Raw genomic sequence first — 15136 nt, 5'->3', positions numbered from 1 at the left:
ATGTACTATCATAAAAAATAAAGAGATTGATCCACACTGATCTTCTTTGATGCAAGCCCTCGTCTTCTCTGTGTTATTTGCTAATTAACAACTGTGCCATTGTTATTAATTATCATAATCTCTTAGCCTGTAATACCAGCTGTCTTGTTTTGTTTTGAATAACAGTGAGGAGTCTCACAGAACTTGTTCCACAGCTTCTAGATAAGCTGCGTATAGTAGAAGAGAAAAGGGCTGCAAACAATGTGTCAGCCAGCATCCAGAGGGTCCGAGAACTCATTGCACAGACCAGGAGTGTGGCTAACAAGGTAAAGATGCTGCAAGAGAAACTGGGAGGACTGGAACCAGCAAGAGGGGAAACAAGGAGCCTGGAAGCGGACAAGACAAGTGCCATCAGCTGCTCAGCAAGAGAAATAGGCTGCAAACAGTCCATTACATGAGAAGGGAGTGAGAAAGAAATGGAGGATTTAAACCTTGGGATGTGCAGATTGTGAAGTTGATCTCCTTAATTAGTAAGGCCGCTGTAATAGAATTATGTGTAGTCAAGCCAAGCCTTGAGTTTCCATAGAGGGGTTTCCAGCATAGCTAGAGTTCCTAGAGAGAGATTTATTGCAGTGTGGCCCTTCTGAAAACTGAGTCAGAGACTTTGATACAGTACTTATAGCAAGGAGCCTAATGCCTTCTCTGAATCTCTTTTAGTTTCAGCTTTGATGTTAAATCATATATTGCCAATGGGCATTAGAACAAAAGGTTAACTATGAAGTTACTATTCTAGTCTAAGTGGTAGAATAGTTGATATACTGCTGTTATAGAAGTCCTGAAGCCTAACACAAATAATATACAAATCAACCTTTCATATTTGACAATTCTTTTAAAAGATCATTTTAAATCTGCACATGGAAAATTATCATAGTTTACTTTAGTATTTAAGTATTTAAGAATATAAATATCCCACATGAGGTTCCGGACAATCACACGAGGATTTTGCTTGCTATAAATATAAATGAATATCAGCAAATAAATGGATATTTCATTCATGAAAGTGGCCTCAGTTTCATTAACATTTTTCACTAATGAATCTGCATTCTCGATATGTATACAAAACAAGGTATTATTTTATCCAGAGGACAATTGTATCAATAGAATACTGTCCTGGGCAACTCTGAATCTAACTCATTGAATGTATGTTATATTTTAACACAATTCTTAATTTATTAATCTTTACAAATAATGTTAACATTCCACCAATTAAATAGCTCATTAAAATAAAAATATCATTTCTTCCCAAAGGATGTCTTCCAAGATACATCTAACCTTTCACTTACATATTTCAACTTACAGGTTCAAGTCTCAATGACATTTGAAGGTCACTCAGCAGTTGAAGTCAATCCTCAAATGAATGTAGAAGATTTAAAGGCTTTCACATCTTTAACTTTGTACATGAAGTTTTCTGAAAAAAATCCACAGAGAAAAAAGCCTCAAGATCAGTTTGTTCTGTATTTAGGAAGCAAAAATGTATGTTAACCTGCTAGATGTATGGTGATTTCACACATATTACACTGGGGCTTTTTTATTATTATTAAAATGAAAAAAGGTGCCACTGAGTCAGAGCCAGTCCCTCAGAATTTTATTGAAAAATTTCCACCGGCCTGTTCTCAACAATAAACTGTGGCCTTTTAATCCTGTCCATCCACTTTATCTGTTTTCATCTATTTCTTCTAATTCCCTCAGTCTTGCCAAACATTCTATATACTTCTAGGTAAGTCAGTCCATGGATAAGCCAACCCTTGAATTTTTAACAAATTGCCACAAACAATATACCATCCACAGGTAAGCTGACCCTGAAAATTTTCCTTTGTTTTAATTTCCACAATTGGCTTGTCCGTGGGTAATTTGGTTAAAAATTTGAGGGTTGGCTTATCTGCAGATGGGCTTATGTATGCTTGCATATAAATCCATCCCACAGATAAGCGAAACCCAACTTTTCAGGGACCTAAAAGTTTTGGCTTATCCACAAGTTTATATGGTAGTCATTTTTTTTAGTCTATCACCTGCTTATATCTAATAGCCAAAATATGCTAGTTACTGCTTGCTCATTATCTCAAGGATCAATCTATATTGGTCTCTTTGGTTAAGTAGCCTCCAGTTCCATAATCAAAAGATACCAGTTCATATATTAACTTTGGGGGGACTCCATTCTTTTATCTTTGTTTTTATAGAAATATCTTTATGGTTTTATTTGTCATTATCTTCCTCTCTAAAATGAATATCTTTATTCTCCAGCAATATGACCATCTTCATATATTTTTTCAGTAGCATTCATAGGGGCCATGTCAAATTTTTAAAAAGGCAGTTCTGACATCTGAGCTTGGATGTTTTCCTGAAGACATTTCATTATCAAAGCAGATAATATCTACTAGAAGCAGTGGGGTTTGCTCTCTGTTTATACACAGTAACTTTCTCTATCGGTATTGGTGGATATGTGGTTTTCTCCTTGATTAGAATATTGTTTAATTGGTGTTAATTCTTGTGTTGTCTGGATGTTCATTTTTGTTCCCTTTTTAGCTTTTTTATTGTCTCTTTTTGATGCTGTATAAATGTGGTTTATGTGACAGTAACACTAGGAGCATCATCAGAGAAACAATTGAGCAGTAAAGAATAACTTAATCAAGGAACTATCAATTCAGATTTAAAAAAATCAAACAGTAATCAACAGCCTAATGAAGGAGCTATCAAGAAGAAAACCATACCCCCACCAACACTAACAGGGCAAGCTCTAACAGGGCAAACCTCACTCTTTCTAGCAGTGAAGAGGTTATCTAATGAAATGTCTGCAGAAAATGAAACCAAACTCAAAGAGCACCAAGGACTCCACTTTGAAGCCTTAGAATCTGTGAGCTTCAGAACATTATTTATGTGACTCTCTCAGGTTCCCTTTAATAACATCTCTTGGAAATGTATGAAAATGGTAGTAGAAACTGTCAGGTAGATTTTAATATAGATTAGAAGTAAAAGAAAAGGGGCGTTGTCTTACCTGAACGCCTTTTCTCAGCAGGATGATGTAGAGTCCAAATGGATGGGTTCTATGACGGCCTTCCTGCCTGGCAGACTGGGTAAAACTTCGGCCACACCCCTTCCTTTGGGCGTGACCCCAGTTTTGACTTAGGCGAGAAACTTTGTTGGAATTAACCTTGCAGCTCTTTATTATATCTTTATTATAACCCTGCCTAGACCTATCCTCTGGGTGGGCTTGGACTCTACATCATCCTGCTGATAAAAGGCGTTCAGGTAAGACAACGCCCCTTCTCCAGCAGGATGGCTGTAGAGTCCAAATGGATGGGACATACCAAAGCCCTCATGTCCCCCTGGGAGGGAATGTCTAGGCTACCGAACTCTGAGCAGATACGACTTGTTGAAGAACTCTTCTGCCAAAAGCCGCGTCTGCTGCTGCTAGGGAGTCTAAACGGTAATGTCGAATAAACACCGAAGGTGAGGACCAGGTTGCGGCCCTGCAAATCTCTTCCACCGGAGCTTGCGTTAGCCACGCCGCAGATGTAGCTGCGCTCCGAGTTGAGTGAGCAGTCACCTGAGTGGGTGCTGGCAAATCCTGTGAGACGTAGGCCTGCGCTATGCAGGCTCTGATCCACCTGCCTATGGTGGAAGGAGATACCTTCTTTCCCATAGTTGCTGGTTGAAAGGACACAAATAATGCTTCAGTCTTTCGGAAAGCCGAGGTGCGTTTCACGTAGAAACACAGCGCTCTCTGCACGTCCAGCTTGTGCCATCTGTGTTCTAGTCTATGTTTGGGTCTTGGACAGAAATCAGGAAGCGAAAGTTCCTGAGATCTGTGAAAGATGCTATTTACCTTCGGAATGAAGGTCGGGTCTGGTCTAAGAACGACCCTGTCTTTGAAAAAGGTACACCGATCCTTCCTTACTGACAGTGCTGCTAGTTCTGAGATTCTTCTTGCTGAAGTAATTGCCACAAGGAAAGCTACCTTCAGTGATAGGTGATGGAGTGAGCATGTTTCAAGAGGTTCGAAGGGTGCTGATGTCAAGGCTAGAAGGACCTTAGGCAGGTTCCAGGACGGGTACCTGTGTATGACTGGGGGCTTTGTGTTAGATGCCCCTTTTAAAAAGGCATTAATAGCTGGATGCTGTGCTAGGGAAGTTAAGTTGTCGCAGGAGAGTACAGTTGAGAGGGCCGATATCTGTCCGCGGATAGTATTGACTGACAGGCCCTTATTAAGACCCTCCAGTAGGTAATCTAGGATATTGGGAATAGATACTGCGGTCGGGTCTAGGTGAAGCGAAGCGCACCACCTACAAAATCCCTTCCACGTAGCGTCATAACTCCTATTAGTGGACGCTCTTCGTGATGCCTGTATGATCGATATCACCCCTGCAGAATAAGATTGTTTAGTTAAGCTTTGCCGCTCAAATGCCAAGCGGCTAGTTGTAGCCACTGGGGATCTGGGTGTACAATCTTGCCCTGACTGAGTTTTACCCTGTCCGGGGGAATCCTCCACGGAGGTGATATCGAAAGGTCCACGAGGTCGGCAAACCACGGGCGCCGTGGCCAGTGAGGGGCAATGCATACCATTTCTGCGCCCTCCAGGATCATCTTGCGTATGGTTGCCGGTATTAGTGGCAGCGGTGGGAAGGCGTACAGGAGTTGCGCCGGCCACCGGCACCTGAGAGCATCCGTTCCCTCCGATCCCGGGGACGGGAATCTGGAGAAGAACCTGGGGAGCTGTGTGTTCTTGTGGTTGGCAAATAGATCTAGGTGCGGGTGTCCGAACCTCCGGGAGATCTCCTCGAAGAGAGCCGGGTCCAGACGCCATTCCGACTGGTCCACCTTGGCTCTGCTCAGGGAGTCTGCCTGTGTGTTTGTCTCCCCTGAGATGTGTTCCGCTCTGATGGAACTCACATTGGCTTCTGCCCACCGAGCCAGAGCCAATGCTTCCTTCCTTAGTTCCACTGATTTCGTTCCTCCCTCCTTGTTTACATGCGCCTTGGCTGCTACATTGTCTGTAAGCACGAGGACGTGCCTCCTCGTTACTAGGTGTGAGAAATGACGGAGGGCCAGGTGTATGGCCCGGAGCTCTAGCCAGTTGATGCTGTGTGACAGGTCCTTCTGACCCCACTGGCCCTGTGCTATCTGGGTCCCCAGATGGGCTCCCCATCCGAACAGGCTCGCATCTGTCGTGAGCGTGACCCTGTTCGGTTCCCTGAATATGCTCCCCTTGAGTGTCATGGGGGATAGCCACCATTTTAGTGATTTCATCACCTGGGCTGGTACCGGCACTCTCCTGCTGGAGGTGCTGAGGTTCCTCCTCTGGTAGGGTAGGAGGAACCACTGCAACTCCCTCGAGTGGAGCCTTGCCCATGGGATGATGCCCATGCAAGATATCATCTTCCCCAGGAGCTTCGAGAGTTGTAGCAAGGGCACTCTCCTGATCTTTTGAATTTGGTGGATTAGCTTGGATATGCTGATCAGTCGCTCCTGGGAAAGGAATACCCTGCACTGTGACGTGTCTATCACCGCGCCCAGGTGTTGCAGTCTCCTTGAGGGAATGAGGTGGCTCTTGTTTAGATGGACCGAGAATCCGTGCCCCTGTAGGGTTCGGATCGTGGTCTTGAGATCTGCCCTTGCTTGTTCCTGAGATCTGGACTGAATCAAGATGTCGTCCAGATAAAACTGTACGCGAACCGGCATCAGCCTGAGATTGGCTGCTATTACAGCTAGGATTTTGGTAAATACCCTTGGTGCTGAAGATAGTCCGAAGGGTAAGGCCCTGTATTGGTAATGCCGGCCCGCGTAGGTAAATCTGAGGAATTTCCGGTAGCTGGGATGGATGGGAATGTGTAGGTACGCCTCTGTGAGATCTATTGAGGATAATAGATCGTCTTCCCTGACGCTGGCTAGGATGGACTTCAATGAGTGCATCTTGAACTTCCTGTACTTTATGAAATGATTCAGGCCCTTCAGGTCCAATATTGCTCTCCACCCTCCTGATGTCTTTGGAATAACGAAGAGGATGGAATAAAATCCTCTTCCCTCCTCTTCCTTTGGTACCCTCTCTATGGCTTGAATTGACAGGAGGTGAGCTATGGCCGACGTTATCAGCCTCGTCTTGTGTACCTTTCTGGAGATGGGGCATCTGATGAACCGGCTTGGTGGGGGAGAACAAAAGTCTAAGGTCAGGCCATGCCTGATCGTTTCCAAGACCCAGGCGTCGGTGGTGGTCTGCTCCCAGACCTCGATGAAATTTCCTAACCGACCCCCGATGGGAGTGTCCTGTTTGGCGTCACTTGGTACGCTTAAAGGATCTGCCTCCCGCTCCCCTATATGGGCGTCTGGACTGGAACTGGCCTCTGGCTCCCGGGCTTGGGCGATCCTGGGTTCGATCCTGTCTCGGATAGAAGGATCGTGAGCCTCTGGGCCAGTCCCAGGATTGCCCTGATCGAAAGGGCTGTCTCCATTCCCAGGGGCTTCCTGGGCGGGAGCCCTGTCTCCGGAAGTCCTGACTGCCTCTCCGGTCTAACTTCTTTGATGGATGCACTAGGATTTTTTTCTTGTCTCTGCCTTCGCTGACGTGTGGGTCCAGAATGGAACCAAACAGGGCTTCTCCACTGTATTTGGACGTCGAAAGACGCCATTTGTACCTCAGGTCTGTCTTCCAATTTTTGAGCCACAGTAGCCTTCGCGAGGCCACTGTGGCCGCAATGGACCTTGCCGCATACTTTGTTGCGTACAGTGAAGCGTCAGACACGAATTGAGAGGCCGCGAGGAGCTTGGCCAATGTTTGGTGTACTCTGACCTGGTCTGGAGGCACCGTGCCTTGCAGTTCCCTCAGCCACATGATACTGGCCCTCGCGAAGAATGATGATGAAGTGGCTGCTCTGGCCGCCCAGGCTGCGGCCATATGGGAACTCCGGAGGGAGTGTTCAAATTTCTTCTCCTCAGGTCTCAAGACCTCCGCCATGTCTCCTGGAATCGCGGAGGTAGAAAATAATGAGATCAAGGGGTTATCTACAGTGGGAACCTCTAACATGTTAGAGAAGGAGTGAGATAGGTTGAAAAGCTTTCTTTCCGCGCTGTTAGGTGCCGGTGGGCTCGCAAGTGAGGACCATTGTTCCTCCAGCGTGGTCATAAAGACCTCCGCACATGGGATGTACTTATCCTGTGGACCCTTTTTGGCAAATAGAGGATTGGCCTCCTTGCTTGTTGAGGGCTTCTCATCCTGTACTGCTGTTAGGTTGACTGTGGAAACTGCCTTTATCAGGAGTGATTTTAGGAGCGCTGGGTTAAAGAGGCCAGAGCTTGTCGCCTGCTCAGGTGCGGTCTCCTCGTCCTCCGAGAGGGGCATGTCTGACATGTCCAGGTCTACTGAGTCACCCTCTCCCAATTGAGAGGAAGTTTCAGAGATGCTGGTAGGGGGCGGCCTAGCCCGTCCCTTACGGGGTGTGTGAAAGGCCACTTGCCCCTTAGAAGCCATGAACTGGGAGAATGCATCCTGCATGAATGCCTGAAATTGTGCCGACCATATGTTCTCCTGCGCCTTGTCGTTGGGGTGAGGCGCTGGAGTGTGGTCGGGTGAAGAAGCTGGTGAGGAGGGATTGGAGGAATCTAACTGTTCAGTTTCCCCAGGAGGAGACCAAGTCTTGAGCACTTCCTCGGCAGTAGGTTCTGTGCTGGGTGCCACCCCTGGGACAGGGGAAACCAAATTTGTCCCATTGACATTGGTTCTCTGTGCTCTGCTAATTTGCCTTTCTAAAGCCAAATGTCTCCTCAAAGCCTCTCGCTCAGCCGTTTTGGACTGTCCCTTCTGAGAAAGGTGCTTTGTTTTAGCTTTCTTCTTCCCCCCCACCTCTGATTCAGAAGATCTGCGTTTTTGGTGTTGCTGTGGGGGGGACAATTGAGGGACCTGTGTGACTGAATACGAGACATTGTCTGCCATTGTGCCAGACACCCCGAGTAGGCAATGCCTGGAAAGGGGGAATGAGATACGCAGATCAGATGCAGATGCTTGGGGCTGTGCCCTCTTCTGCCTATACAAACAATGGCCGGACAGACAGGAATCTTTGGACAGAAGATCCTGCAAGGCAGTGACTAAAGGTCACTATAGGAACAGTTAGGAAAAGAAAAAATATTCCTCCTCACCTCCTCACCTAGTCCAGACACAAGTACAGTTTATATCTCTCTCTCCCCCGGTCTGTGGCTGTGGTAGCAGACCACGCTCAGAACTGATAGAGGTTCTAATCTTTTATTCCTCTTCCTTCCTCTTGCCCAAGTGTCTTAATGTAAAGGAAAAAAAGCGGCGGCTAAACTGCTTGTTTAAAATGGCGAATGGGAGGAAGCCCCGCCTCCCAATAGTAGCCGGATGAGCCACGAGGCTCCAACAATGGCGGGTCTTTAATAGCCAGCAATAGGGTAATTAACCGGCTTGAATGGCTCTTTTGTCCGTAAGGGGGCTGTGCCTCTCCGCTGGGGGAGAAAAAACGGCGCTGAGGCTCTGCCGGTCGGTTTGGGCGCGCTGCGCTTCTCGCGCCGCTCAGCGGATCAGCGCTCTGTTTTCCCGCGCCGCTCAGCTGTTTGGCGCTGAACGGCGCCTCAGCTCCTCCGCCGGACCGAGTGGCCTCCGTGCCACTCAGCTGCCCGGCGGGTGGTCCGGGAACTGTCCCCGCGCCAAACAGCTGTTTGGCGGGATCCGCGGAAGATCCACTGACCGGCCCGAGCCCCCCTGGCTAACCGCCCTGGCGATCCTCTCACCACTCCGACGATCCGGGCTGGGAGGCGTCGGTGTTCTATTCCTCTGCCCGGGATCCCTGCCTGCTGCAAAAAGGGGAGGAAAAAAAAAAAAAACTGGAAGAGGATATTCTTTTCTTTGTGAAAACTCTTCTTTCCTAATAGCTGCTTCTCGCACTTCTACCAGGCTTCGAGACTGAGTCAAAACTGGGGTCACGCCCAAAGGAAGGGGTGTGGCCGAAGTTTTTACCCAGTCTGCCAGGCAGGAAGGCCGTCATAGAACCCATCCATTTGGACTCTACAGCCATCCTGCTGGAGAAAAACATATTTTCCCCAAATTCATAGGGAAAATCTTGGGTCCATCTTTTTATCCCTTTCCTGCCCATTTTATCCCTTTCCTGCCCATTTTGGCCCTTTACCTCAAATGAAAAAATAAGTGCAGTGCCTGGCTGCTAAAAGCTGGCTTTTACAATAAATCTCTCTGACACTGAGATATGTAACTTGATTAGATCAATATATTTTTTGTCAAGGCTTTTCTGAGTTCAGCAGTCTCTTTCTCTCCACTAGATCATACTTTTCAAAGTGCTATGTTAACCATTTCTCAGAAAAATTACAAATCTGCAAACCAGGGTGTCCTTATATTCTCTAAGTTTTCCATTGCGAGGCAGAACTATGCTAAGCTAATTTGCTTTTTATTTCTCTTGTAACTTTCACAAGTATGTTTTGTTCATTCTTTCTCTAGACAAAAAATTATGTGGGTCTTGCAATTAAGAATGGGAACCTGGTCTACGTTTATAATTTGGGTGCTGGTGATGTGAATATACCTCTAGATTCCAAGCCAATCAGCTCTTGGCCTACACATTTCAATCTGGTTAAAATAGAGAGGTAATGTGATTACATCTGCTACTTTTATTATGTATAGATCACAGGTGTCAAACTCAATTGTGTCATGTGATGTATTATGATGTATCATGACTGTTTTTGTCTTTGTGGAGCCAGGGTGGGTGTGGCCTGCTTGTGACACATCTGGCCCGCGGACCACCGATTTGACACCCCTGCCTTAGATGATTAGGTTAGAAAAACTCAGGACAATGTAGACACTTGGGAAGATTACTAACAGTGTTAATTGTACTTATTAACAACCTGGCAAAATAGCTATCTTTCCTTTTTGTAATTAGTAAGGAAAGGAAAAAGAATATTTTTCTTTAAAACCCCTACCATTTTTAAATGATCACTATATATGCCAAAAAGTTCTAAAAGGAAGGTTATACAAATCCATGATAGATAAATAAAATCAGCAATGGAAGCATTCTTCCATTATTCTCCATCAAGTTATTCCACACCGTATCCCAAAATCGTAGAAAGAGTTCATCATTGAGGATACTAATAATGTCAGGCAAAATTTCATGGAAAAGAAATTATTCTCCACTGTTGACTGTCTCCTGAGGAACATAGATGCAGAAATTGTTAATCATTCAATCAAGCAATTGCAAGAGTTCCATTTTTGACTCTACTGTTCTTCAACAGGATTGGCAAGCATGGCAAAGTGTTTTTGACAATCCCTAGCCTTACCAGCACAGCTGAGGAAAAGTTTATCAATAAAGGAGAGGCTCCAGGTGATGCTTCTTTATTGGATCTGGATGCTAAAAATACTGTTTTCTATGTGGGAGGAGTGCCTCCAGATTTTAAGGTAAGAACAACATTGGTTCTGCACATTGTCTCTAGGAATACTCAGTCTTTTTCAAGGTTGTATTAAAGGTGAAACCTACATCATGAAACCTCTTGCAAAAAATGAGGCAACTTTAAAAGAGAAATATTTAATGCTAACATTTCCCAATGGATGGCATGACAGGACAGTTTAGAACTGATTTCAGTTTAGCAACAGATTTGGGTAACCCCTTTACATGTTTTTTTACTGAGATAAAGAAGGGTCTTACTGCATCCATGCCTTATGCTAACAATCTGGACAAATCTTTTGTTGTTCATGATAGCAGCATATACTGAAAGTGAAAGGAAAAAGCAAGTATCTAGCTTTAATTCACTGTGCAAGTGGCTTACTACAGGCAATCTTTGATCTATAATCATTTATTTAGTGATCATTTGAAGTTATAACAGCACTGGAAAAGTGACTTACAAATGGTCCTCACACTTACAACCATTGCAGCATCCCCATGGTCATGTGATCAAAATTCAGGCGCTTGGCAACCAGCATATATTTACAATAGTTGCCATGTCCCAATGTCATGTGATCACCATTTGTGACCTTCCCAATCAGCTTCCAACAAGCAAAGTCAATGAAGGAAGCCGAATTCGCTTAATGACTGCATGATTTGCTTCACAACTGCATGATTGCTTCACAACTGCAAAATTGGGCACAACCATTTTGCTTAGCAACGGAAATTCTGGTTCTAACTGTAGTCATAAGTCAAGGACTACCTTGACTGAAGCCAGAGTGGTGATTAAGATTTTAGCCTTGGACCAAATATAGACCTCGCAGGATGAAAGGGAGTAATCTTTGTCTTTCAATCTCATCATATTTTGTCATAAATAAAAACAAGGAAAATCCCCCATTTATTCTGCTTTGACTCTGATCAGGAAAGGTGGGATATAATACTAATATTTATAATACAATAATAATAATTTCCAATTCTAAAGTGTTAAGGTAATCGTTCAAAGTTGATAAGAGCCCAGTGGATTCCAGAAGAAAAACTTCAACTTGCAAAATGCTCAGGGATGTAAGAAGGGGGATAAAAGTGATTATATGTGTGTGTGTGTGTGTGTGTGTGTGTGTGTAGTGTGTGTAGTGTGTGTATATATGTGTGTGCACGCATGTGATAGCTATATACTGCAGGTATACACAAAATGTGTGTGCGTCTGTGTCAGATACAGTTGAGAGAGCAGTAAATCAGTATTGCAAGTAATGAGGAAATGATTAGTAACCGATAGCAAGAACCATAGGCCTTATCAGTTTAGTCTAGATATGAATGGATTGGGTTTAAATAATTCAACAGGCAAAAGAAGAAATTGCAAAATATGCTTTTGACCATTAAAATAAAGAATAAGCCTTTGAAGCTTATGAGATTGATCTGAACTGTGTGTTTTTCTTTTTAAAGCTCCCTCCAAGCTTGGACTTGCCTGCCTTTATTGGCTGCCTGGAGCTTGCTACACTGAACGATGATGTCATTAGTCTGTATAATTTCAAAAACATATATAACATTACCAAATCAGTACCTTGTATCAGGTAAGGTGAACTTGATCTGTCTTGGGTAATCATTTCCAAAAGCAAGACTTACCAAATGGCCAGACAGGTCCAAAGTGTTTTGTGATTTCGGAGACCTCAAAGTATCTGGACACAAGGGATCATACTGATAATCCATGTTTTTGAACTTGGCAGCTATGTTCAGCCAGGTGGTAATGCGTCCAAAACACTGGCTGATCTCAACCACACAATCAAAAGCCATTTCCCTATCACAATTAACAAATATTAATTCAACAAAAGGTAGATGTCTGCACCAACCAATCAAAACCAATACACGCCCTGCTTTGGCGGGCAGGGCTGTACAATGTTTAATTCTTAACCAATAACTTCAAATGCTTCAGATGTAAATATGTAAAAATAAGGTGGGGTGAAAAGAAAGTGAGAGGCTGCACAGGTGCATAAAGAAGTATGTGTGTGTGAGACCCATTGCACAGGCTGCATTGATGGCCAAGCTTAGGAGATCAAAGAAAAATTTCCATGTGTTCATTGGTCTGATTGGTTGCCATTTTCCTCAAGATATTCTGATTGGCTTATACCCTACCTAGGCTCACATAACTCCTGACCAATACATTTAGATTTTATGGGAATGGGATCATTCTTTACACTATACAAAAAATCCAAGGAGCAGAAAATAAGTTAATGTTTGTTTTTTTACTGGTGGACTTTGAGTTGTATTGCTTTTGTTTGGCTGCTGGTTTTTGAAAACTTTGTTTTCCTCCTTGGCTATGTTTATTAGCTTTATTTATATTTTTGAGGTTGCAATCATGTATGTTTTCCTAACCGTGAAAAATATTGAAAGGAACATCGCACTGAGGAGATTTTAGAAAAGAGCATTACATATGATTGAAAGCAAGAAACAGTGAAACCTAACCAAAAATATAAGCTTGCCTGGAACCAAATGACTAAAAATAAATGTATTCATAGATGCACATACATACATACATGAAACTTTTAATCAAGAAGATAAAAACCAACACAGACTGATAAAAAAGCAGGAGAGGAGAAAAAGAAAGAAATCAAAGAAAAAGCAAATGGTGTAAGAAAAGAAAAAAAGTTTAAGGAAAATGGGAAAAAAAGAAAAAAGATGTAAAGAAGAGGCTTCTGATATTCTTCACAGCAGTTATACAAATATATTGTAACCTCTCTCTCTCTCTCTCTCTCTCTCAAGTTATATTACTCTTCTCTCTATAACTACCGTATCAAATCACCAAACTCATAAGTCACACGTTCGGTTTTTTTTTCACTTTTTCACAAAAAGTCCAGATGAAAGTTGAAAGGGCTTTTATGTTATTTATTCTGTTTTTGTAAGCACGTATACAAATATTGGTATGTACTTATTAACACATTTGTTTCTTTTTAACATGGAGTTTAAAAATATCTGTTTTGGCATAGGTTAAGTCTCTGCCATGCTTAATGAACCTGTTTTGCTTTTAAATCTCCCCTCTCTTTCTCCAATCACATGTAACAATTCTGGTAATTAGCCTCTATCAAGAACAAATCTTAAACATTCACATCTTTATAAATAAAAATATTGATAACTATTTTGTTGGTGTAAAGCAGCTGTTTCTATAACAAGCTGTGGAGATCTTTGGATAGGTATTAAAAATACTTTCTAATCCTTTATTCCCCAAGATAAAATGTTACTGGTTTATTTATATCCTGCCTTTATTATTTTTTATAAATAACTCAGGGTGACAAACATATATAATACTCCTATGTTTTGTGATATAAGGCCTACAGTAAGGCATACAAATGTTTTGATTAAAAAAACTACATAGTTATATAATATTGATTTTCAAATATTTGAAGAACTGTACTTAACTGATTGAACAAACGTATTTTCCTTTAACTCCTGAGTGTAATATCCAAAGCAGCAACTTCAAATTATTAGCATTTGAATTCCATATGAAGGAAGACCTTTCTGAAAATATAAGGTGCTGGACAATAGAAGTTGTAAACATAGTGAAGGTTGATGGTTTATATACAGTTGATAGCCATTTAACAGAAATTATGAAATAATGGATTTCATGAGCAAATGGTCATTTGGACGAGATCAGGGGTAGGAAACCTCGGCTCTTTTATGACTCATGGACTTTTATGAGTCATGGATTTCAAGTTGACATCCATGAGTCATAAAAGAGCCAAGGTTGCCTACCCCTGGATTAGATCATTATTTTTGCCTTTCCCAACATTATAATTCTTTGCTTCTAGGAATTGTGAATGTTATTAAAGTTGGAAAATGCTGTGACTCTAAAAAATAATCACATGGCCAGATTACCATGCATCTGTATTGCTTGCTTAATCATATAAACAGATGGCATTGAAAGGCACTGTTCTTATCCAACTTCTACCACTCTGGTATGGTGCTTTAATTCCCTTTCAGTTCAGCATGTGAGGCCATGATCTATCAAAAATTATGTTAATCTTTTTTAGGCATTTCCAATGGCAAAAGTATTTAGTACAAAATGATCGAAAATAAGAGTTGAAAAAGTGATCCCAACGTGGAAACCAAAATGGCGCACCCTTTCCATTTTATCATACCAAAAGTAGTAAATAGTTTATGATATGCTCTGGGGCTACTCAATTCTGCCCTCCTACAGGAAGGGCAGTTTGTCACCTGGGTCATTTGTCTCAGGCTTTCTAACAACAGGGCTGATGTTGGTCTTCCAGTAAACACTTCAGAAGTATATCTTCTAAATCATACAAACAATGAATGCCAGGCTAGTAATTGCCATTCAGGCCAAATTATTTCAGTTTGGTCCATCCGAGTCCGGTTTTTATGTGAGGTCTCCAGAGTGGAAGATGTAATCCAGTTTCCTAATTTTTCTTTATGTCTTTTTTTCTTCTTCATGTTAGAGATAAACTAGCCTTTACCCAGAGTCGAGCTGTAAACTATTTCTTTGATGGTTCGGGTTATGCTTTGGCAAAGAATATTGAGAGCAGAGGGAAGTTTGGGCTTGTGACTCGTTTTGATATAGAAGTCCGAACACCAAGTGATAATGGTCTTCTCCTTCTGATGGTTAATGGAGTAAGTAAAAAAGGGAAAAGAAAGAACACATTTTACGAGTTCTTACATTGTTGATTTATATCTGCTCAGATATAGTAAGAAGTAAATTATTTAAATTCTGT

General features: G+C 42.6%; 1 protein-coding gene and 1 long non-coding RNA gene across 3 annotated transcripts in view; one reads left to right on the top strand and one right to left on the bottom strand.

The window, feature by feature from the left end:
* The window catches only part of LOC120311571, a 102490-nt gene that overhangs the window by 59872 nt on the left and 27482 nt on the right, over positions 1–15136 (bottom strand). The window contains exon 2 of one of the 2 annotated variants that reach the window (XR_005557661.1): positions 1323–1447. This is a non-coding gene — a long non-coding RNA (uncharacterized LOC120311571). The remainder of the gene's footprint in view (positions 1–1322; positions 1448–15136) is intronic. The other variant, XR_005557660.1, reaches the window with a different exon arrangement.
* The window catches only part of LAMA4 (laminin subunit alpha 4), a 103884-nt gene that overhangs the window by 67590 nt on the left and 21158 nt on the right, over positions 1–15136 (top strand). The window contains exons 18-23 of the mRNA XM_039351222.1: positions 166–305; positions 1339–1512; positions 9491–9633; positions 10276–10438; positions 11862–11989; positions 14864–15035. Coding sequence (XP_039207156.1) covers positions 166–305; positions 1339–1512; positions 9491–9633; positions 10276–10438; positions 11862–11989; positions 14864–15035 — 920 coding nt within the window. The remainder of the gene's footprint in view (positions 1–165; positions 306–1338; positions 1513–9490; positions 9634–10275; positions 10439–11861; positions 11990–14863; positions 15036–15136) is intronic.

This window comes from Crotalus tigris, unplaced genomic scaffold (assembly GCF_016545835.1).
Source record: "Crotalus tigris isolate CLP2741 ecotype Arizona unplaced genomic scaffold, ASM1654583v1 scf7180000018371.15429387391:27106975, whole genome shotgun sequence".
NCBI classification, from domain to species: Eukaryota; Metazoa; Chordata; class Lepidosauria; order Squamata; family Viperidae; genus Crotalus; species Crotalus tigris.
Note: the sequence above shows the minus strand (reverse complement) of the source record. Positions and strands in the feature narration are given on the sequence as shown.